Source organism: Epinephelus moara, chromosome 7 (genome assembly GCF_006386435.1).
Source record: "Epinephelus moara isolate mb chromosome 7, YSFRI_EMoa_1.0, whole genome shotgun sequence".
Taxonomy (NCBI): domain Eukaryota; kingdom Metazoa; phylum Chordata; class Actinopteri; order Perciformes; family Serranidae; genus Epinephelus; species Epinephelus moara.
Window position 1 is genome coordinate 5,175,741 of NC_065512.1, and position 22,432 is coordinate 5,198,172.

At 41.9% G+C, this 22,432-nt stretch overlaps 1 protein-coding gene across 2 annotated transcripts; it reads left to right on the forward strand.

Moving 5' to 3' along the window:
• Positions 1-1,421: 1,421 nt before the first annotated feature.
• Positions 1,422-22,387, forward strand: LOC126393542 (MAGUK p55 subfamily member 4-like). 2 transcript variants are annotated; one of them, XM_050049735.1, is made up of 21 exons: positions 1,422-1,761; positions 5,704-5,768; positions 8,778-8,899; positions 8,990-9,067; positions 9,192-9,275; positions 9,358-9,489; positions 13,470-13,551; positions 13,655-13,740; positions 14,972-15,043; positions 15,733-15,929; positions 16,070-16,128; positions 16,488-16,505; positions 17,263-17,304; positions 17,387-17,407; positions 17,743-17,781; positions 19,168-19,335; positions 19,448-19,528; positions 19,875-19,968; positions 20,072-20,180; positions 20,304-20,438; positions 20,566-22,387. In XM_050049735.1, the coding sequence occupies exons 2-21, from the start codon at positions 5,747-5,749 to the stop codon at positions 20,749-20,751; spliced, it is 1,827 nt and encodes a 608-aa protein (XP_049905692.1). In that variant the 5' UTR covers positions 1,422-1,761; positions 5,704-5,746; the 3' UTR covers positions 20,752-22,387. The 2 variants fall into 2 exon arrangements, 1 of the variants encoding a protein (XP_049905692.1); XR_007570278.1 differs by lacking the exons at positions 13,655-13,740; positions 14,972-15,043; positions 16,070-16,128; ... (8 more) ...; positions 20,304-20,438; positions 20,566-22,387 and adding exons at positions 10,445-10,751; positions 11,559-12,847 and having other exon boundaries at positions 15,772-15,784.
• Positions 22,388-22,432: the final 45 nt, after the last annotated feature.

The window sequence follows — 22,432 nt, forward strand, 5'->3', positions numbered from 1 at the left end:
TTCAATATCATCACGGCTGGGATTCGGTGGTAGACATGAAGCCACAGACCGAAGATAATTACAGATAAAATAAGTTATGCCTTCAGCGTGGGTATCACACACCGAGGGGCATGAAGAAGTGTCTGTCTTTGACCTGGGGATTAGCACAAGCTGAAATTGACTAATGCTGTAAAACAGAATATATTTTTACTTCAGTGATGTGTGGTTTAAAAGATATCTGCCAGTCTGAAGCTGCTCAGTGTGATGATGGTCTGCGGTCTCCTCTGCTGTCGTACAGTCTGGTGCTGGTGGGCACATATTCTGTTCTACATCTGTGTGGGATGATCTGGTGGCTGAATGAGCCGCCCATCTGCCACAGCTGGTCATGGAGAGGAGTGAGAGGGGTTAATCAGGGTGGTTGTGATCCTGTCCTTCATCCTCCTCTCTGCCACTGACCCCAGACTGTCCAGTTCCAGCCCGACCACAGAGCTGACCTTCCTCACCAGCTTGTTAAGCCCCAACACACCGCAGCCAAGCACAGAGCCCTGGTTACTACAGACTTTTGGACACACTAGTCCTTTCTACACAGAGATGGCGCTACAGAGCCGCCTGAAGTCCCGTCTTTATGCCTCCTTTGCATTTGACACAGAACCAAATGACCGTAGCATCATGTCGCTCCAGTGTGTGATGTCAGACAGCATGCCGGCCATGATAAAAAAAATTTGCATAACAAAATTACTTTGATTATCATCAGTATAGCGGGAAATGTATTCAATTATCTGTCACTTCATTAACTGACTCATAGTTCCAGCTGTACTTGGACATTTTCATATGTTTGGTGGGCAAAGCCAGAGCGTTTTTCCCCCTGTAGCAGGAAGATAATCGCTGATCCCAGACCTTTCTTTAGCACTGAAACGCCAATTTGGAGATAAGTCTGGCTACATGAGATTCTCTAAACAGTTATTTGTGAATTTTCACAGCAAAGCGTTGATGTTGTGGAAAAAAAAACTGCACAAAACACGTCTGCTCTGTTGGCGGCCATGTTTTCTTACATCTGCCTGGATGTGTGGCGTCTCTCTGTTTCTGAAGGATCAGCATTAATCTGTATGGAGGTGACCCAGTGACCATTACCCTGTCATAACCCCCTACACACACACACACACACACACACACACACACACACACACACACACACAGATGTTGCAGTAGGATTTAATGAATCACAACTACAGTTTCTGTGTGTTGGCCTCTTAACACTGTGGTGCCTGCTGCTACTGCATGTCTGACCTGCCGTGTGTGCGTGTGTGTGTGTGTGTGTGTGTGTGTGTGTGTGTGTGTGTGTGTGTGTGTGTGTGTGTGTGTGCTAAAAGCAGTAAAGAGTTAAGAAGCTTTGTGATCTGTTGAAGTACTTAAAGTGAGCGAGAGAGCAAGAATATGACAGAATGAGGAAGCTCCACGATGAACGAGTGAGGAGGTGACGAGAGGTTGTAGATTTAGAAACAGATGGAGTGAGTGAGCGGAGGACGGGGAGGACAGACAAAGATTTTAAAAACAGCAGAAGAAAGCAAAGCGAAGGAGAGGAGAGGAGGAGAGAGGTTGGTGGTTGGTGGATTAAGGCGGGTTAAAGAGGATTAGTGTCTGTTTTGGTTTGGTAGTAAAATCACATCCATGTCAGTCACCACTGGCCGCTGCTGACACGCTCACTCTGCTGATTCACTTCAGCTCAGAGTTCACACACTGAAACAAACTGGACCAGAAGAGGAAGACGAGGACGAAGAGGTGGTGAGTAGGTTTTATTTGACAGTCTGTCTGTGTTGTGTACAAGGACTGAGCTCTGTGAGGCTGCACTCTGAGCTAAATGCTAACATCAGCATGCTAACATGGAAACATTTAGCAGGTGCAATATTCACCACGTCACTCTTATCATGTGTTAGCATGCTAACATTAGCTAACTAGTCCAGCTGAGGCTGAACATCTTCAGTTCTGTAGGTAGTTGGTCATAAACCAAAGTGTTGGACACATGAACATGTTGATCTGATGATGGAGCGACATGAAGGACAGCAAGAATCATGCTCTGGGGAACTATTTTTTTAGCATCTATGCAATAGTTGAACTTGTGGAGCAGAACACCAGAGTGACGTCACGCTGCAAAGTTCTTTGTGGTGCAACATAGGGTGACCATATTTTGATTTCCAAAAAGAGGACACTCAGCCCGGCCATGACATAGCCTACTTAAATGATACTCACAGTTTACTCAAAGATGCCTTATAATTTTAATATATTTAAAATTTATATGTATGGATAGAAAATTCAGTTATATTACAAAATAATATCTCTCAAAGACAGAAATTTAGATAGGCCCCAATAGATAGGGGACACATACACACACTAGAGTGTGGCTACCCGATCCGAGCCCGACGAGTCCCGACGGTAGGCCTACCCGACGGGTCGGGCCGGGTTCAGTCAAAAATGTATAAATTGTATTCAGGCTCGGGTCGGATTCGGTCAGCTTTCAGTGAAAATGTAGTGTAAAAATAAATAAAATCCTATTGTCTGTCCTGTTTATTGGTTGGGCACTGTTATTTACGTGACAACACCTGAACACAACACACACACACATTGGCTGTTTGTTTCTCCCTCTCCTCTCGATGGAAGCATCGGACCTCCCGCCGCCCACTCCCGTCTCAAACACGGAGGTCTCCCTCTCCGCAGAGCACCCACGGTGCACATCCGGCCTGTTAAATAGCCTGTAACCATAACAACTGTGTGACACAAACTCAGTGCTTTGGTCATTAAATAATGTCGGGCTCGGTTCGGTTTCGGACATAACTAAACAGAATGACTGTCGGGTTCGGACAGAAATATTCGGCCCATGCCGCACTCTAACACACACACACACACACACACACACACACACACACACACACACACACACACAAGGAAAACCGGACATTACCATCAACCCCGGACAGGATGTCAAAAGTGGACATGTGGACGTTTGGTCAGCCTATGCAACAATAAATTCACTTCCTGTAGACGAGGACTTTGCATCAGTTATAAACAGTGTTGGGCTTGTTACTCTAAAAATGTAATATATTACTCATTACTCTTTTCAAAAGTAATAATATTACTTTGCTTATTACTCCCTGTCGACCGTAATTTGTTACACTACTCATTATATTACTATTCTGTTACACCCCATGAGACTGGTAAGTGCGTATATCCCCAAAAATCAGTCATGTGCCTCTGTGAGTGTCATGGTGATCCCAGGTAAGTGTAGCTGAGGCTAGATAGCTATTTTTTTTATTTATTTGATTTTTTTTTACCTGGAGGTGTTAAGTTGCCTGTGACCCCAAGGCTCCGAGTGAAAGACAGAAAGTCACTCGTGGAGCAACACTTCATCCACAGCATATCCAGCCACAAGCTTCATTACCTTTAAACAATAACGACGACTGGCCGGGTATCGTGCCGACGTGAAAGGACAGCTTTTTCCTTGGTGTCTGACGCCAGAAGTCACTGCCCAGGCTCTGATTTCTGACAATTCCCAAGTGTGACTGGAAACATCACTGCAGCTGCAGCCAAAAACACACAGTTCAAAGAAAGCTGCACAGCTTTTGTTCACAGCTATGTGGCTGTGCAGCACAGTGATTATTGAGTTACAACCAGCAGAGAGTTTGTTGCTCTTCCTGTCTGAACAGCTTTTAGTCTTGTGCGCTGCAAAAAAAATCCTACCCTGAATTCAACATTATACCCTTAAGAATAAAAATAATTTTTCAACCCATTGAAAGCTCCAGTGTAGGATTTAAATGCAATATAATCTGTTAAGTATGTTTTCTTGGGTGTATAATCACCTGAAAATAAGAATCCTGTTTTGTTACCTAAAGTCCTGTCTCCACCCAACACTTTCAGTACAGTGCCTTTGGATCCAACAGTAACCCTTCAGACATGGTACCTAGACCCAGTGCCCTTAAATATGGGCAGGGTTGTTGTCACTCACTGCTCCGTCCAGCACTCACTGTATTTCCTCCTTTATCAGTCTGCACCTGGTTTATCGTCCACAGAACGAGGCTGCACGCCCACATTTTCAGAACAAAATAGAACAGGCTGCAGTGAGAGTCTCTCTCCATGGGATATTTAAAAATAGCAGCTTTGTGCATTTAGTCCTTCTCAGGCAAGCTCAGGGGTTTAGTGTTGCTGTAGCCCACAGGAAGTGAGGATTAGAATATATGACCTTCACATAATCCGCTCCAAATTAATCTATATTTTTAAAGTCATTACTAAAAGTGTGTGTCATATAAAAACTAAAGTGATGGTCAAAGTTGTCACAGTGAAATTTAAGGTGTGCTGATGGATTCACGTCATCAACTCATGCATTGAGTAACATTACAAGTTAACGTTCCACCTTAAAAGTTGCCGGCAGTCGGCCCAGTGAATGAAGTTATTTTTTCTCAGACTCCAGCTGCTGTGAGAGGCAGCAAAACATCCTTTCATTTTATAGTTACAGTTTACTAATAAAACTCTCCACAGTATGAACAGTGGTTACATGAGCCTCAAAACCAGACACAACTCAGCCCTGAGCAGAGTGACCGTCCTCTACTGACCAATCAGACTGCAGTGTTCACAGCTCCACCTTTTAGTACCAGATCTGTGTGCTAGGTACCCCAACAGAGGGGGGACCAAACATGGGGATGCTAAGGAACGCTTCCATTGGTACCATCCACAACTTTTACAAAAACATTTTGGTTAAACTTATTCCTTCCACTTCAGACAAAAATCCGACATCTGTGTCTTTATTTCGATCATTTTACTGTTAAAACCTCAAACATAGATTAAGACACTCCTTTATTTCACTGAGTTTTAGTTTGTATAACCCGTGGGAACAGTCCTGAGCTTTAGGTCTTTGTGCCATCGAGGCTCTGTGGGGCTGCGTGATGCTCTCAGTTGGCTTTTCATGACTTTTAGATCTGGTTAATTGAAGGTCTTCCTGGAGAGCGTAAGTGGAAACGGAAGCTGAGCCAAGATAAGAGGCTAAAGAGGAGCGCTAACATCGGCCACATTTAGTTACCTGCTGCTGTCAGAGGAAGTACCAAAATAACACGAGCTGTGTTTAAAACATTCACTTCATTCACCTTCTGTCTCTGTGCTGCCTTTCAGCTGAGTGTGATAGAGCTGTACACAGTTATACATCATTAACACTGACAGAAGAATATCTCACATCTCATCAGCTCCTCTTGAGTTACATTCAAGGGCTGATAATTCAGACTTTACCAACCAAAAGAATGAAAGTTAATCCACCATGAATTGAAGGTTGTAGATCAATACCAGCAGTGGTGCAAAGTAACTAAGTACATTTAGTCGAGTACTGCTTTTAAGTACAGATTTGAGGTACTTGTATGTGGGTATTTCCTTTTAATGCTACTTTACAATTGTAATTGCTACACATTTTGTACTATATTTACTACATTTTAATACTATTAACTTTACTTAATGGTGATGATTACAGACTGCAACCAGCTGAAACTTCTGCTGGTTAGAATTTTGTCAGTGTTCCAGAGTCAGTATTTGGTTTGTCCGTTCTGGGCCACTGTGAAAATATGGCAATGGTCTCACTTACTATTGTGTTTTTAAATGATGTCGATCATTCAGTGTTTTAAGTTACGACCCCGTCACCTCAGATCAGATCAGACTGATTCACACTAACATTTGTTTTATATTTATTTTCAGTGGAAGAAGCCTTTGTCCTCTGCGGTGAGTCTGGACGATCACCATGAAACAAGCCATGGAGGACGGTGAGAAACAAACACACACACACACACACACACACACACACACACACACACAGCTGTATATCTGACCTTCTTTGACTTCCTTCATTGTTTATTGTCTGACGCGAGTTCAGTTTTCACCCTGAACTCGAGTCTAAATCCAGATTTGGTTTTAATTTCAATCTAATCTAATCTGAAACCTAATTCAGAAGGTATTAGTGTGTCTCTGCGGGGTCACGGCTCCTCAGTGTCGTTAATCCTGTCTGAACCAAACATGTCTGTTTTTCACCCTCTACTCAGGAGAAACGATCAGCCTAAAACATCTGCTGTCATATTACACACTGTCCGAACAATATTCAGTCTGCTGCATGTTAAAGTCTGCTGCTGACTTCTTATTTAACACGGTGACACTCCAGTGTCTTTATTAAGGGCACCTCTTATGCTTTTCCTAATTTTCTGTCGTATATATAACGTTACAGTCTCAGATGTTCACATGAAACATGGCCAGACCTTCATATAATGAGGTAACTGTATGTAAAAGTAAAACCCAGTTGGGTGTGTCTGGGTTTTTAACAGCCGTGACACGCCAAACCAACAGGTGGCTGTCGGTCAGTGCGAAGCTGTCAGTGAGCGTCTGTCACCTTAGTTTTTTTAGAATGTCCGGCACCATTGGCATTAGTCATTTGTTGTTGGCTTTTTTTTCCGGGTAATTCAGCATGTTAAATTGGTGTCAGAGACGGTGGAGCATGAACGTTGGTGAATGAAATCACTCTGTCAGTTCAGTGCATGAGAAGAGAAACGGAAATGAGGAAAGTAAACAAACAGCTAAAGTCAAGAGGGAGTGAGATTAAAACAAACTTGTTACATAAAGTCAGATTATCTTTTACTCACTGAGCTCCTTAGCAGAAGCAGTTTGTAATAGTTTGTGTTATTGTTCGCTAGCACATGGTAAATATACTTTTGTTATTTCAACATTAGGTTGTGTTGTTAATGTGCTAACTGGCTAACTGACGTCATAATGGTCTTCCGGTTTCCCTTTTTGAATGACGAATACCGCCGTCTGCTTGTATGGACAGTTATTTCCTCTAACACAGGCGCAGAATGTACTTGTTATTTGGCAGTCAGCTGTAGTCTCTGTGTGTGTTCAGATGCATTTTGAGAGAAGGCTATGTGTGGGTAGAGTTGCCACCCGTCCCGTTTTTCCCAGAATTGTTCTCTTTTTTCATCAGCTGTCCCGGGAAAAAAAAAAATCTCTCCCGGGACACAATTTGTCCCGTTTTTTGGTGAAAATGCAGCAGCAGCAGGCCAAGGAGTCTATCCAGAATCAGTGCAACAGGCCCCGAACGACGCATAGTGCGTCCAAATTCACACCTGTTCTTCTCTATGGTTTTTCTCCGCGACCGTGCGTCATAGCAAGAAGCCACGCATATCTCGTGAAACAGTGGAATCGTAGCTTTCCGAATGTTTTCACAGCGAAAAAAAATGATAAAGTTACACTAAAATGATGTATAACAGAGCTTTCATACAGCTCTGCACACACATTACTCTTGGATGGATTACTCGCGAATGGAGGGTTGCACAGAAATGCCACACATATCACATGAAAGCGCAGGACCAGAGCTGTCCAGTGATACCACACACATCATTGTGCTGTCATCCCATCATGCTATAAATCCAGATCAATTGTCTACCAAATAAAATCCTGACGAATTTCTTTACAGTCCATTTTACAGATCTTGTTATCAGTCACTTCATATAGTGAGGCATATCGTATCGTACACGTGCACCCTGACCCCCCCCCACACGGATTTGTTTTTTTCATTGATATAAAAATTAATATGAAATACAGGCACATAGAAGGACATGAAATGATGGCAAATCTGGTCTCCTATGTCCGAATTTCATGTTCATTGGTCAGTCTGAACTGGTAATAATGGCCGAGCCCTCCGCCTCAAACATTTGGTCGAGTGTCCCTTTTTTTCACAAATCCAAGGTGGCAACCCTATGTGTGGCATTGCAGCAGGGGCTTTCGTTAGTTTTGTTTCGCTAGTTCTTTGAAGTTGGTTTGAAGTTGGTTTGGTGTAGGGCTGCCTCCGACTAAGAGTTTGCCTGGTCGACCAATAGTCATCATTCAGAGCCATCAGTGGACTAGTCTCCTGCATGTTTCTGATATGAATGTAATGATTAAATGATATATTTTGGTGGTTTGAGTTGAAGGTGTGAGAAAGAATAGTATCAGTAACATTGTTAACACTGTGCTACATTACAGAGAAATACAAAACCGTACTAATGAACCTTCATTAATATAGGCCTATATTTTATCTCCAAGTGCACGTCACACACTGAGCGAGCCGCCTGATAATGACGCTGTGGGCTAATGGGCATGTAGCTACTTCCATGTTTCAGATGATACGTCATGTTTGTAGTCGACCAATGAAGATGAGTTTACATATCACCTTGGGTTCGTCCTTCACCTTCTCAAAATGATCCCACACTTTGGATTTCCTGCCCGACATGTTATTAACTAGCCTGTGGAATAACCGCAGGTACCAGCCCTGGAAATTAACCTGACTCCTGTCTGACTGCTGAGCGTGGACACTTCCTGTGTCTGTCCTTTCAAATTAAAGTCCCACACGGTCCAGTCACATAGGTTTGGATTTATTTTGACAAGGCGCAGCTCCTGAGAGAGTTTCACTTTTTTTTTTTTTTTTTTTCTTGCCGACAAATGACTTTCTGTTCGACTAACGTTTGGTCAGGGGGCAACCCTAGTTTGGTGTGTTTGGGCTTTAAAGAGACAGTTGCTAGAACAGTGTCAGAGGCTGAATACAGGAGTTACAGCACAGACAGGATGAGGAAAATAAAGTGTTTTTTGAACATCAAAGCCTGTAGAACATGTTCTAGTCGCAAGGGTGTAAGTTTTGTTTCATCATTGGGGAGGACACATATGAAACAGGAGGTGGGGGTCCTGATAAAAGGTAAAAGTCCTCTAATATTGAGGGCGGCATGTCCCCTGTGCCTCCTGTGTTTATGCAGGCGTCAGTGAGGTGCTATCCTGTGTGGTGGAGGACGTCAGTCACGCCATCAGCAGAAACATCGGTGGAGCTCAGCTCCTGCATGAACTGCTCAATTCACCGTGGCTTCGCGCTCTACTGAAGGTATGACCTTACTCATCAGACTCGCCACTAAAAACAGACGCACCATGAAGATGTCAAGCCGTGACATAATTTCCTGTTTTATTCCTCCAGGTTTATGACTGCCTGTTGCAGTTTGAGAGGTCGACGCCCACACCTATCCTGCCTTACGCCTCAGGACTCTCACATGAGGTTTATACACACAAACAAACACAATCTGATCTGGTTGCTTTTGTTTTGACTGTCAGAGCATCTGTCTGTCTGTCTGACTGTCTGCCTTTCTGACTGTCTGTCTGTCTGCCTTACTGTCCATCAGATTATAACCACTTTACAGAGGGTCCACCGTCCCTCCGCTGAAGCCAGAGAGCTGTACAGCCTCCTCAGCTTACCTCACATCCAGGTGTGTGTCAGTCACTCGTTCAGGAGCTTTTGAGGAACTCATGTCTGATGCTCTGTTGTAACAGCTGTCTCCTGTCTATCAGGCCCTCCTGTCATCCCACGACAGTGTGGCCCAGTCAGACTATGGACCTGTCTTACCTCCTCTGCCTGATGAGATGCCTGAGGATGAGGAGGCCATGAGGATCGTTTGTCTGGTGAAGAACAACCAGCCGCTGGTGAGAAAGAGGATCTACTTATTTAAGTAGAATGTGTGTGTGATGGTAGTGGTTAATTGCTCTCATGATATAAGCCCGTGTTAGTAGAGAAGTGCGATTATACTGCTGTAAGTGGTGCAGTCAGTGTGTTGCTTTCAACCCTTCATTGTCAGCATCAGTGGTTAGAAAACATCATGTTAGAAAACTTGTATGGAATCAGCAAAATCTGATAAAAACTTCCTCAACTGTGCAAAAACCTTTTTACACTCACTTTGTGGAGGAAGAGTTGATGTGATTTGAATTGGATATGGAAACACCTTTGCAGAGTAACTTTTGACATACAGTACATGTAACGTTTCCTCTGTCGGCCTCTTCCTGTGAATTTGCATTGTAGCAGAGGTTTATATAAAGTTGCGCCTATGCTTATGCAGATATTAAAATGAGAACAGGGAGACTCTGTACTCTGAACCAGTGTGAACCAAGAACACAACACTCTTTATTTTCCACCTTGTCAACAGCAGCAAATTACCCTTTTACCCTTCACAATAAAAGCCCAGCCGAAATGTACTCAGAGAGTTATTGCATTAAAAAACTGACTTGAGTAGCTTTTCTAAAAGAACAGGTAAAACTTGCACATTTAAAGCAAATTCCTGAAGTCCTTTCTCTGTTTTGTCATTTGTTGTGACAGAGACATACAACTGTGTGTCGTCTGCATAAAAATGGTAATTAACAAGGTGATGGCTAATAATGTTTCCACGTGGAAGCAGTTACATGTTGCTACAAAATGCAATCTGCAAAACAAATTATGAAGTATATCAATTTAGTTTCTTGGAGAGGGATCTGAATAGTTGATTGCACTGATCAGATAGAATCTATTCAGTCATCAGTCAAGCGCTGACTTTTTGCTGCATTACAGATGGTTATTTAAATTTTAAACTATGAGAGGAGATCTTTCTTTTATCTTTTGTTCACTAAGAACGGAGGAGAGCGCAGAGGAAGTGCTGGAGACGGAGTGGGAGTGATTTGCAGTCATTGGAGCAGCCTCCGTCGCCTCACATTAGACCGACTTGTCCCCGCAAGGAGGGCGTGGTCGGGGGAGGAGCTCAGAGCGACTGAGAGTGAAGCCAGGCCTCTGCCCCTCCCCCGAGGAGGACGGTCACATCCCTTTCTTCCCCGTTACCAGTCAACAGGAAGCTGCTGTTTGTGTCCGCAGTCTGCAGAGCTTTGGAAGAAAGGGCTTAACCAATCAGCTCCCTCTGTCTTTAGTCCCGCCCCCTGCACTGGTAAGAGGAGGAGAACTGTCAATCAATGCAATCATCATTCATCCGTCCATTGAATTCATTCAGTCATCCTTTGTTTGATCTGTCATCAAGACGTCCAATCACAAGGATCATCAGTCCATCCAGCAGGGGGCGTATTTATCAGGTGTTAGAGTTATCAGAGGACCATCAATCAAAACACAGGAAACAGCAGGAAAATATTAGTGACCCCTTTAGCATCAGTTTTGGACACTCAGAGACAGCGTGTCAGTTTCCACCCCTTACATGCATAGTGTCTTTTTGAAAGTGGTCTTTATATTATGTCAGTTTCTCTGAGTGTCTAATAATGACCTGCCCTTTGCGTCTCGTACAGATGCTAAAGGGTGCCTCAGTGCACTGGTATCAGATGCTGAGGGCTGATGAGTTAGGAGTGAGAATGCGTAACCCCCAGCAGGATAAGCAGTTCCGGAAATTAATGAATGGGACTGATTTCCTGCTCTGAGACGCCTGATAAATATGGGCCCCAACATCTTTCCATCCGTCCATCCATTTATTCATTCATACATCTTTGCATTTGTCATGAACTCCATCTTTTGGTTTGTCCAGCAAATGTGTTGGAAGACATCAGTTCATCCATCATGTATCTTTCAAATGTAGATATTATCCTCACCGCCCTTCAGTCGTCCCCAAGTCGTCATCTTACTTTTTCATCCCACCATCATTCGCCTCCTTTTTTGCTTTATCCTGAACTGCTGTTCTCTGTCAGTGACGTGTTTTTCACTTTTCTTTGGGCTCTTTCTTTCTCGTCTTCATCTTCCTCCAAACATGGAGGTTCATTTTCAGAGAAACCCCATCATGCCGGCAGAGAAGGCGGCTCGACTGGAGGGAGCAGTGATGACTATGCCTACCCTCCTCCTCCAGTCCCAGTGTACAGTCTCAGCCTCCCCAACTCCCCTGTCTTGTACAAAAAGGCGGCTGCAGGGGGACAGTCGAGGAACATCCCTACACCTGGCAGGAGCCCATCTTGTACTGGGATTAGTCCACTTGGAGCCCACACAGCACCCTCCAGTCCTGCGCATCATCGCTTTACACGGCAGCAGGGCGTTAGCACCCTCCCCTCCCCTGCCAGGCAACCTGGGGGTCAAACTGGATCTCATAATGAATGCCAAGAAGAGCCTCTGAGTCATCCCTCAATGACCAAGTACTCTACTTCTCCTCGTCACAACGGACGCCAGAAGCAGCCAAAACAGACACGAAACCAGCAGCAGCCAAAATGGCTTCCTCATCCTGAGCTCACCAAACAGTGCAGCGTGGAGGAGCTCAGGTCCACTGTTCAGACAGTGGCCAGCAGCATGGAGCACGGAACTCAGGATGTCCGCCATCTTGGCCAGAAGATGGTGGCGGCGACCGAGATGATTGTAGACAGTGCAGAGGAGAATGCCCAGGCTCTCAACCTGCTGGTGGAGGTGGTGGACAAACTGCAGGGGCTGATTGTAGCCAGCAAACACCCCGAGGTGTCGCCTCCACGCCGGCCCAAACAACGCACTCCTCCACCACCTCCACCGAGGGTGTCCTCAATGTCTCCAAAAGTGGTGCGCAAACCTCCCACACCTTACCCACGCCATGTCACATCCTCCTCTTCCTCATCTTGCTCCTCTTCATCTTCATCTACGTCGGTTAGTTCATGTGCAGACGGCTTCACAACATCAAGGAGTCAAAATCGAATGAATGGAGGATCCAAGAAGACGGTGGTGACGTTTGGTGCCACCCACAGGACAGGTGGTGGAGGTAGTAATGGACAAGTGAGGCTCAACAACGGAACAGTTTCAAGAGCTCCTCTGGAGGACCAAGACTGTAACAGCACCGGCTGCTTGACAACCAAGAAGAAGAAAAAGAATAAGTAGATCAAAAACAAGCATCTCCTCTCCTTGCCTGCTGTGGCGGAAAACAGACTCTGAAACTGACTCAAATACCTTTTTTTAATATAGATCTACATCCTAACCATTTTTATAGAAGTTTAACCATGAAACAGACGCAGGCTGATATCATCTCTTGGATAACAAACACTTTTGAGAGACTATGGATTTATCACTCGACAGGGAAGAGTAAAATCCTTCAAGGTACAGCATCTCCCATTTCATCCGTCTATCCCTAAAACTTATCATCATCATTGTCTCTTATTCTTTACAGTTTCTCCTGTCAGACAATCAAACATGTGTTAGTCTGCACCTTTCTTATCTTAATTTGTCCATAATTAACTAAAGGAAATGCAGACTCATCAAATCATTCAGTCATTTGGGTCAGTGGTTGCTAAGTGACAGATGAAGGTAAATTTGGATGTCGTCTGCATAATTATGATGCAAATTTGAACTCCAGGGATTTTCCACATTAGTGTGTGTTTCCATGTGTTGTGGATTTGTTCTGCACGTATTTTAAAGTAGTATGAATCTCCAGAGTGAGGTTTGTGAAACCTGATAAATGTCCTCAAGCGATGTCACTCGAGTCAGCGTCAGCTGAAGGCTACCAGAATCAAAAGTAAAAACATCTGGAGGTGTGGAGTTAGAAAGAAGTGAGCTTACCAGGTCTCCGCAGTCATCAGTTGCTGTCATCTCTTCCTCCATTTGTAGCCTTCCCATTTTATATTCCCTTCTGTTTATACAGAGCTTCTGTGCTAAAAGCTTTAAGTGTCTGTTTATGTAGTCACTGAAGGTGATAAATTTAAACTAACTGTCTGTCTGTCAGGGGGCGACAATAAGGAGGGATGAGGAGACAGGAGAGATCTACATCGCCAGGGTGATTCATGGAGGACTGGCCGACCGCAGCGGTGAGATAAAACTATAATTTTAAGTATTAAGTACAATACCACAGACATGATGACAAATCAAATGTGGTTGAAATGTGTAATAACGTGTGTTCATGTGTTTCAGGACTCCTCCATCCTGGTGATCTGTTGGTGGAGGTGAATGGAAACCCTGTGGTGGGTCTGGAGCCGGAACAGGTCATCCAGATTCTGGTAGGTCACCTGAAGAGAAAAATCAGTACATGAATTTCACTGAATAAAGACCAAAGAAGGCAGAAAGTACGACAGAGGAAAAAGTCACCATTATGAATCACCTGCTTCGTCACCACCACAGGACAGCGCCATGAATTTATCAGTACGCAGCAGAATAAGGCTCTGATCAAACAGAAAGTGTTTCAGCAACTGCAGGCACCGTCTTGTAATTGTTTTTAATGAGAATGAAGCTTTATGGTTGTGGTTTTTGCGTTGCTACAGCTCGCTTTTCTATGCGAGCTTATTCTTAGAAACAGCTGTTCCTACACGCCTCCTCCTGCTGATTTTGACCTGAGAATTGTTAAAATTCTTCTTAATGAAGTGCACATATTTTCACGGTATGGTACACAGCACTCAGTAACAGCAAAATCTCACCATGTCTCAATCCAGTCATGACGTAAAAATGACGTAAGCTCCAGTGTGTAGAGTTTAGGGGCATAAATTGACAGAAATGGAATATAATATAATAAGTGTGTTTTCTTCAGTGTATAATCACCTGAAAATAAGAATAGTTGTGTTTTCGTTACCTTAGAATGAGACGTTTATATCTACATAGGGAGCAGGTCCTTGCCTATCACCATGTTGCACTGCCATGTTTCTACAGTAGCCCAGAACGGACAAACCAAACACTGGCTCTAGATAGGGACATTCCCATCTTCATGTTGGCTACAACGGTTACAATCTGTAATCATCACCACCAGACGCTGCCAAAGCCCCCTAAACCTGACACACTGAACCTTTAATCAAATCATGTAAATGAACCACATCACTTTATTTATCCTTGTCATCACATCATTTCCTTACTTAAACACGAGTTTATCATGTCATCATGTTATCATGTAAAACATTTTATGTTATAACAATAAACACGTTTTTGCATGAAACTTTTCGCACTGAAACAAGATCAGTATTGTTTTAACAATCTAAGTTTCATCATATTAAAACGTGAATAACCTCATTATAACAATAAACTTTTACCTTATTACCTGACACTGATTGGCTTTTTCCTCTGAAGCTTCTCCACATAGGTAAAGATACAGTTAATTTTAATTTCTTGTGATGACAAGAAAACTATCGGTGCACAATTTTAAGCAAACAAGTAAATTCAAAAAACAGAATGAGGAATATCTCCTGTGTGGTGACTCTGAGTATTGATAACTTAACAGTTATTGACCGTTTGTTGTGTTTGCAGATTAATTCTCAGGGAACGATCCTGTTTAAAGTCATTCCTGACGCAGCTCAGAGCAGCAGCAGCCAGAAGTCGGTAAGAAACATCCACCAAGTGTTGGAACTAAGTACTGTACATCAGCACAAATCTGAGGTACTTGTACTTTTTATGCAACACTAAACCTCTCCTCAACATCTTAGCAGTAAATATTGCACTTTTTACTGCACTTTATTTATCTAACAGTTTTGATCAGCACAACATTAAACATCTACAGCAGTAAAATACAACATACACATTAATGCAGCAGTGATTTAATCCAAAAACACATTTTACTGCACAGTTTCATACTTTAAGTTCATTTTGCTGATAAAACGTAAATACTTTTACTGCAGGAAGATTGTGAATGCAGGGCTGTAACTTGTAATGGAGTATTTTCATGTTGTGATATTAATAATTATACAGTAGTGAAGGGTGTGAGTACTGCACCCACCAAACATGCTCAGATGATAATTCTGTGTCTCTGCTGCCCTCTAGTGACGATGGGAGAAGTCACAACTAAACACATGTAGAATCACATTAAACTCACTGTACATGTGAATATAAAAATCACATGTTGTCGACATCACAGACTGCCACGGTGTCTTTATGATAAGTCTGTGAAAACAACAGATACTCATTTATACTGGAGACTGGTCTCCTCAACAATAAAGCATCTACAGCTATTGGAATACAGCACTTTACAAGTCATTCCTAGTATATCACAGTCAGTTTTCTGTGTCTGTCAGGTGTTCATGAGGGCGATGGTGGACTACTGCCCCCTGCAGGACTCCTCCATCCCGTGTCCTGATGCAGGGATGCCGTTCAGCAGAGGAGACCTGCTGGAGGTGGTCGACCAGTCAGACGGACAGTGGTGGCAGGCCAGGAAGCTGCGCTCCGCTGCGTCCTGTGCTGGTCTCATCCCCTCTGCCAGCATGCTGAAGAGGTGACATGATACTCGATAATATCACCTAAACACATCCTCAATTATTACGACTCAACTGTAGATCTTTTGTGGAAACATGGAGTTTGTACCTGCATGTTTTAATTATGATTTATCCTCCAATTCTGTCTGTCTGTCTGCAGTAAACAGAGGGAACACTGGTGGTGTCAGCCGTCACAGGTTCATACCTGCATCAAACCCTGTGAGCGCTCAGCATCACTATCACTAACTTAAATGATAAGCATATAAAGTTGCCAATGTGAAGCTGGTTCAGTGGACAGGGAACTTAAAAATCATCATCCCCTCTCTCTCTGTCCTTCCTGCCAACACTGACCCATCAAATAAAGGCCATAAAGCCTAAAAATAATCTTAAAAAAAAAGAAGAAAGAAAAAAAATATTATTAAACATTAACTGAAATGACATAAAGATCAGATACAGGACAAACTGACAGCATCATGATAGCAACAGGTGACTGTTTCTGTTTATAAATGTTGTGAATGTGACTTTAAACTTTAACAACATGTCTCTTCTCTGTGTGTCGACCTGCTGTCTGTCCCCAGTGATTCTGACTGATAACGGTGAGTGACACAGCTCACAGATCTTATTACTGTATCTGATGTTATTTAGTTTGTGTCTTTTCATGTGACTGTATCAAAGTATCTTCATGCGCTGTGAATAATGAGTCAAGGAGCGGTGTTACTGTACGTGCACAGGTGTTAAAGCTGAATGTGCATGTGACCACGATATCTAGAGGTTTATATTTTCATTAGTGTTACTGTTACACACCTCAGTGTCCATTCATGTCATGCACAGTAGTTTATATAGTAGTTTATTAGTTTCTTTAACATGGGCCATGCACATCACAAGTGTTGAGTCAGACTTAGCTGCATGGTTAATTTGCATCTACAGGAAAATACTAAACACTTAAAGCAAAACAAATGTACACACAGTACGTCACATATAAACCTTTTCTAATCAGACGCAACTTTCTACATCAGCATGGAGGGTAAACTAGAGATGTTACTGGTGAAGCTGATAAGCAATGTCATGCATGTTATTTAAGCTGTTAAAAATAATCACATACTTCACAGTATAACTCAAACCAGTCTGCTTTGGCTGATAAAACAAATGTCAAAACATCTTGCTGTCACTTCCTCTCACAGTAGACGAACATTAACTCATAGGGTTTTTCCAACAACATGAATCAGATTCAGAGAACATGTGTCCATCAAACAAAACACAGTGTAATGTGTGGTTACCATTCTGAAGTCTGAATGTGTGGAAACAAACTGTACATTTAAATAATGTCTTCTTTCTTTCTTTCATCTGTTCCAGATGATGATCGACCTCAGGCTGATGACAAACACTCAGTACCAGGTAAAACATGTCCGACAAAATCATGAATATATAAAACAGCTTTAACAGACTGAAGTTAATCATCTTCTGTTTTCCTCCACAGAACTGGAAGAGATACACTTTGGTAGGTGTTAATGTGACACACTAATTATATAGGACTAGTCACTGCACAGAGGTCATTAGTAATTACAGTTCATTAGCATTACAGTAGTAGTAGGCAGTGCAAGTATCCGTACACAGTGCAGGTAAAGGTGCAAGACATGGCCACGGGAGTCATTATTCAGACAATAAACAGGTGGAGGTAAAATATAAATACAGTGTACACACTACAGATCAGATCTGTGCAGCTTTGACAGTAGCATGAATATACAGTGCTATGTGAGAGTTTAGTTTAGTTTATATTTTAGAAGTTTATATTTCACAGTAAATTTATTCCTGTGTTTATGTTTCTTCTTTCAGACGAGACTGAGTCTGATGTTACTGATGGAATCTACCTGGGTAAGACTAACAGTTAGTTGTTGAGTTGAGTTGAGTTGAGTTTAGTTTAGTTTAGTTTAGTTTAGTTTAGTTTAGTTTAGTTTGGTTAGTATAGTATAGTGTAGTTAGTTTAGTTTAGTTAGTTTAGTTTAGTTTAGTTTAGTTAGTATAATATAGTTAGTTTAGTTTAGTTAGTTTAATTAGTATAGTTTAGTTAGTATAGTATAGTATAGTATAGTTTGTTTAGTTCGTATAGTTTAGTTAGTATAATTTAGTTTAGTTTAGTTAGTATAGTTTAGTACAGTATAGTTTAGTTAGTTTAGTTTAGTTAGTTTCGTTAGTTTAATTAGTATAGTATAGTTTAGTTTAGTTTAGTTTAGTTAGTATAGTATAGTTAGTTTAGTTTAGTTAGTTTAATTAGTATAGTATAGTTAAGTTTAGTTTAGTTTAGTTTAGTTAGTATAGTATAGTATAGTATAGTATAGTATAGTATAGTTAGTATAGTATAGTATAGTTAGTTTAGTTTAGTTAGTTTAATTAGTATAGTTAGTTTAGTTTAGTTAGTTTAATTAGTATAGTATAGTTTAGTATAGTATAGTTTAGTTAGTATAGTATAGTTAGTTTAGTTTAGTTAGTTTAATTAGTATAGTATAGTATAGTATAGTATAGTTAGTTTAGTTCGTATAGTTTAGTTGGTATAGTATAGTATAGTATAGTTTAGTTAGTTTAGTTAGTATAGTATAGTTAGTGTAGTTCGTATAGTATAGTTTAGTTAGTTTAGTTTAGTTAGTTTAGTATAGTATAACATAGTTTAGTTAGTTTAGTATAGTTTAGTTTAGTTGTTAGTATAGTATAGTTTAGTTCAGTTTAGTTCAGTTTAGTATAGTTTAGTTAGCTTAGTAAGTTTAGTTTAGTTTAGTTTAGTTTAGTTTAGTTTAGTTTAGTTTAGTTTAGTTGGATGGTAAATTGGTCGGTCCGTCCGTCCGTAAGTCAGTCAGTCAATCAGTTAGTTTGTTGGTTGGTCAATCAGTTAGTAAGTCAGTCTGTCAGCTAGTCAGTTAGTCAGTCAGGTAATTGTTTGGTCATTTATTTTATTTAGTCAGTCGATTACTTATTTGGTCAGTCAGTAAGTTAGTCTGTTGCTCAGTCGGTCAGTCATTTAGTCTGTCAGTTATTCGGTTGGTTGGTCAGTTAATTGTGTACTCCATCAGTTTGGTTAGTAACAATGACAATATATTTTTTTTTTTTTTACTACAGTGAATTAAAGAATGCTGGTTAATTCTAGGTAATGACTGTGGTACTGGATAAATACTGTCAAGACAAAAGTCAATTTCTCCACTTCATCTCTGAGAGAGTGTCAGCAGTTTAATAATTGAATGACTGAATGAATGGTGTGTCCCTCACCAGCCGGTTTCCGGCGGAGTTTCCGTCTGTGGAGGAGGACGTCCTACAGAAGGAGACGACAGTCCTGCACCTCCTGCTCACCCAACAGCAGCGCCCTGTACACTCCATATGAGGAGGTGGCTCTGTACCAGCGCACCCCGCAGGAGAACCATCGCCTCATCATCCTCATCGGTGAGACCATAAGAACCTTTTTGTCACTGTTCCTGTAGCGTTCTGTTTTCTCTCAGTGTTTGTTAATTCTTCTTTTCTGTGTATGATACTGCCAATATTTCTCTCTGTCCAGGAGCTACGAGAGTCGGAGTGAACGAACTGAGGAAACGACTCATCAAACTGAACCCTTCAACCTTCCAGGGACCCGTACCTCGTAAGTGACCTCCACAAATCTAACACAGTCATTTAAAGTTAAAATAATATAATAAAGATCTTATATACTAATAACTTTACTGATAGAAAGGACAAAATAGACAAAATATAGTGATATTGTTGAAGCGTGTTTTCATATCAAACTTAAACCACAGTTTTCAATGTTCTCATGGATTATTATGTGATGCATAGAAAAAAAAATTTAAGACAAAATTTATTTTTTAGTTTACACATTATTGATATCAAGACGTGACAGCCTTGTGGAGTATTGTCATAATTGGCATTGATTCTGTATGAGCCCGGTAATTACATACTAGTTTTGACTGGCTGTTGCCTTGTTCCTCCAGACACCACTCGTCCAATCAGAGCAGGGGAGCAGTCAGGAAAGGAGTACCACTTTGTCACCAAAGAGCTGTTTGAGTACATGGTCTGTAACCACAGGTAATCTTTTGATTGTTTACTTGTTCTGTTTTTGTTTGTTTAGGTTTTTTTTTTTGGTATGATTTTATTGTTATTATTTAGATTATTTGTTAATGTGTGTCAGGTTTGTGGAGTACGGGGAGTATAAGGGTCACCTGTATGGGACCAGCGCTGAGGCCATAGAAGAGGTGCTGAAACGAGGACGGATGTGCATCATCGATGTCGAACCACATGTGAGTCTCATTAAGAAGATTGTTGATTAATGGAGACACTTGTTTCCTTCAGAGGAAATAGTTCATTAGTTGGGGGTTGTTTTCAGTGGTGGATTAACACCGTGATGTTGGTTTTGTTGTCAGAGCATCCTGCCACTGAGGACGAGGAAACTGAAGCCGTACGTGATCTTCATCAAAGCTCCAAGTCCAGACAGACTGAGAGAAACCCGGAGAGACGCCCGAATCATCACCAACTGCTCCGTCAACAGAGTGTTCACAGTAAGAGCTCCACATACATATTACAGCTCCGATTTCTCAAAGCATGACAACACTGTTATGACATGAAATAACTAGAAAGAGAGTTTGAAGTGCAGGAAACTGAGTCGTCATGTTCCTCCTCCTGCAGGAGGAAGACTTTGTGGAGCTGGAGGAGGTGTCCCAGCTGATGGAGGCAAAGTACAAACAGTTTTTCGACAGCGTGCTGGTGAACGAGGACCTGCAGGACTCCTGCATACAGCTCTTCTCCATCATCCAGGAGGCGCAGGACGAACCACAGTGGATACCCGTCAGCTGGACCCGGAAAGAGGAGTGAGGAGGGGGAGGAGGAGGAGGAGAGGATGATTAGGACAGACAAGAAAAACTACGAGTGAGAATACAAAGAGAGAAAAGACGGAGACGTGTTGGATAAAAGAAAACAATACTGAGTGAGATATAAAGACGAGGGGAGGAGATGGAAAAAGAATTTGGGAATCATAGAAAATAACTGGAGACAGAGGAGAAGATGTTACGACATGATGGAGATGGAAAAGTGAGACTGAGGGGGTTATTCAAAGAAAATATTACCTGTCGTCTTTTGAAATTGTCACCAAAACTGTCAAATAAAATGACTTTTAGTTTGAACAGATAAAACCTCAGAGGCGAGACAAGTGTGGAGGAAGAATTTCACCTCGCTGGTTGAGTTTAACTCCAAAGAGGAGTCAGAGATATTCTCTCTGTATTTATTACCTCCACCAAGGAGGTCATGTATTTGGTCAGTTTGTGCAGCCTGATTTTCATTCCACTCAGCAGAGGGGTGGAATATGGGCCGAGGAAGAACCCATCTGATTTTGAAACAGATCCTAATCTTGAAGCAACCGCACAAATTATTTTTGACCTTTGACATTCAGAGTCTGGACTGGGCTCTTACTTCGGACGTTACAAGCAAACACAGAGCTGAAATGCTGGGGGCTATTAGTGCAGCGCTAACAATGGCAACAGTGCTGAAAGAGCCAACAGCAGCTGTTTTTACACAAACGCTCAAGATAGATTGATACTTGTGCGTCAGCTCTATGCAGAGCCTACGCACGCCGTTGTGAGCATTTATACTTGTGCGGTGGTGTGTCTGTGTCACTCTGCAGTTACACCTCCAAAACACTAGTCGGTGATAGAGTTTCTGTTTAGTGCTGTAAAGTTTAGTTGATTCAAATTAATAGAGACCATTTCAAACACAAGTACACAAATCAGCTTCACTATAACTCGCAGCATTCACAGACAAACACTTGTCTTTATTTGGACACATTTTCCCCACAAATACAACATGCTAACGTTATTAGCACAAGCCTAGGGCATTTTACATTGTATAAATTAGCTTAGCGGCTAGCAGAGATTTCCTCTACTCATGAATAGCCAGGATAAATCACACACAAGACTTAAAAGGCTATTTTTAAGGAGGTTTTTGTGGAGTGAGATTGGTGAGGGTTAAGGTGAGAATAGTAGGGCAAGCCAGTAGTGGGGGGGTTGTGCATTCGCCATTCTAGGAAAAAAATAAAAAATTTGCCTCTGTGCCCACCCAGCTGGGGTAGTTTGCAGTGCAGAGCAGCAGCAATTAGCCAGTGGGGATATGAATAATAGTTAGCTGTTTGTTAGATTAATGTTTTAAATGTCCTACATTGCACCTTCAACATCGTGAGATAAGTTAAGGCATTTGGCCTTGGCCAAGGTCTGAGCTCTGCCCCTCCACAGTAGTTGTAATTGATATGTTAATCAAGAGCAGAGTTGGGTATAACGCGTTACAGTACTTTGATTAGTTTTTGCAGTAACGAGTAACCTAACGCGTTAGTTTGCTGTTTGAGTAATCAAATACTTAACTACATTTTCAAACAAGACATCAGTTACTTCCGTTACTTTTAGAACGCTGGTCCTTCAGCTCCGAAACAGCAACGGCTGTCGTTTGGTTCTAATAACGGAGATAACGTTAAACCTATCAGTCTGAAAGAAGCCACGGAGCTTGTGAC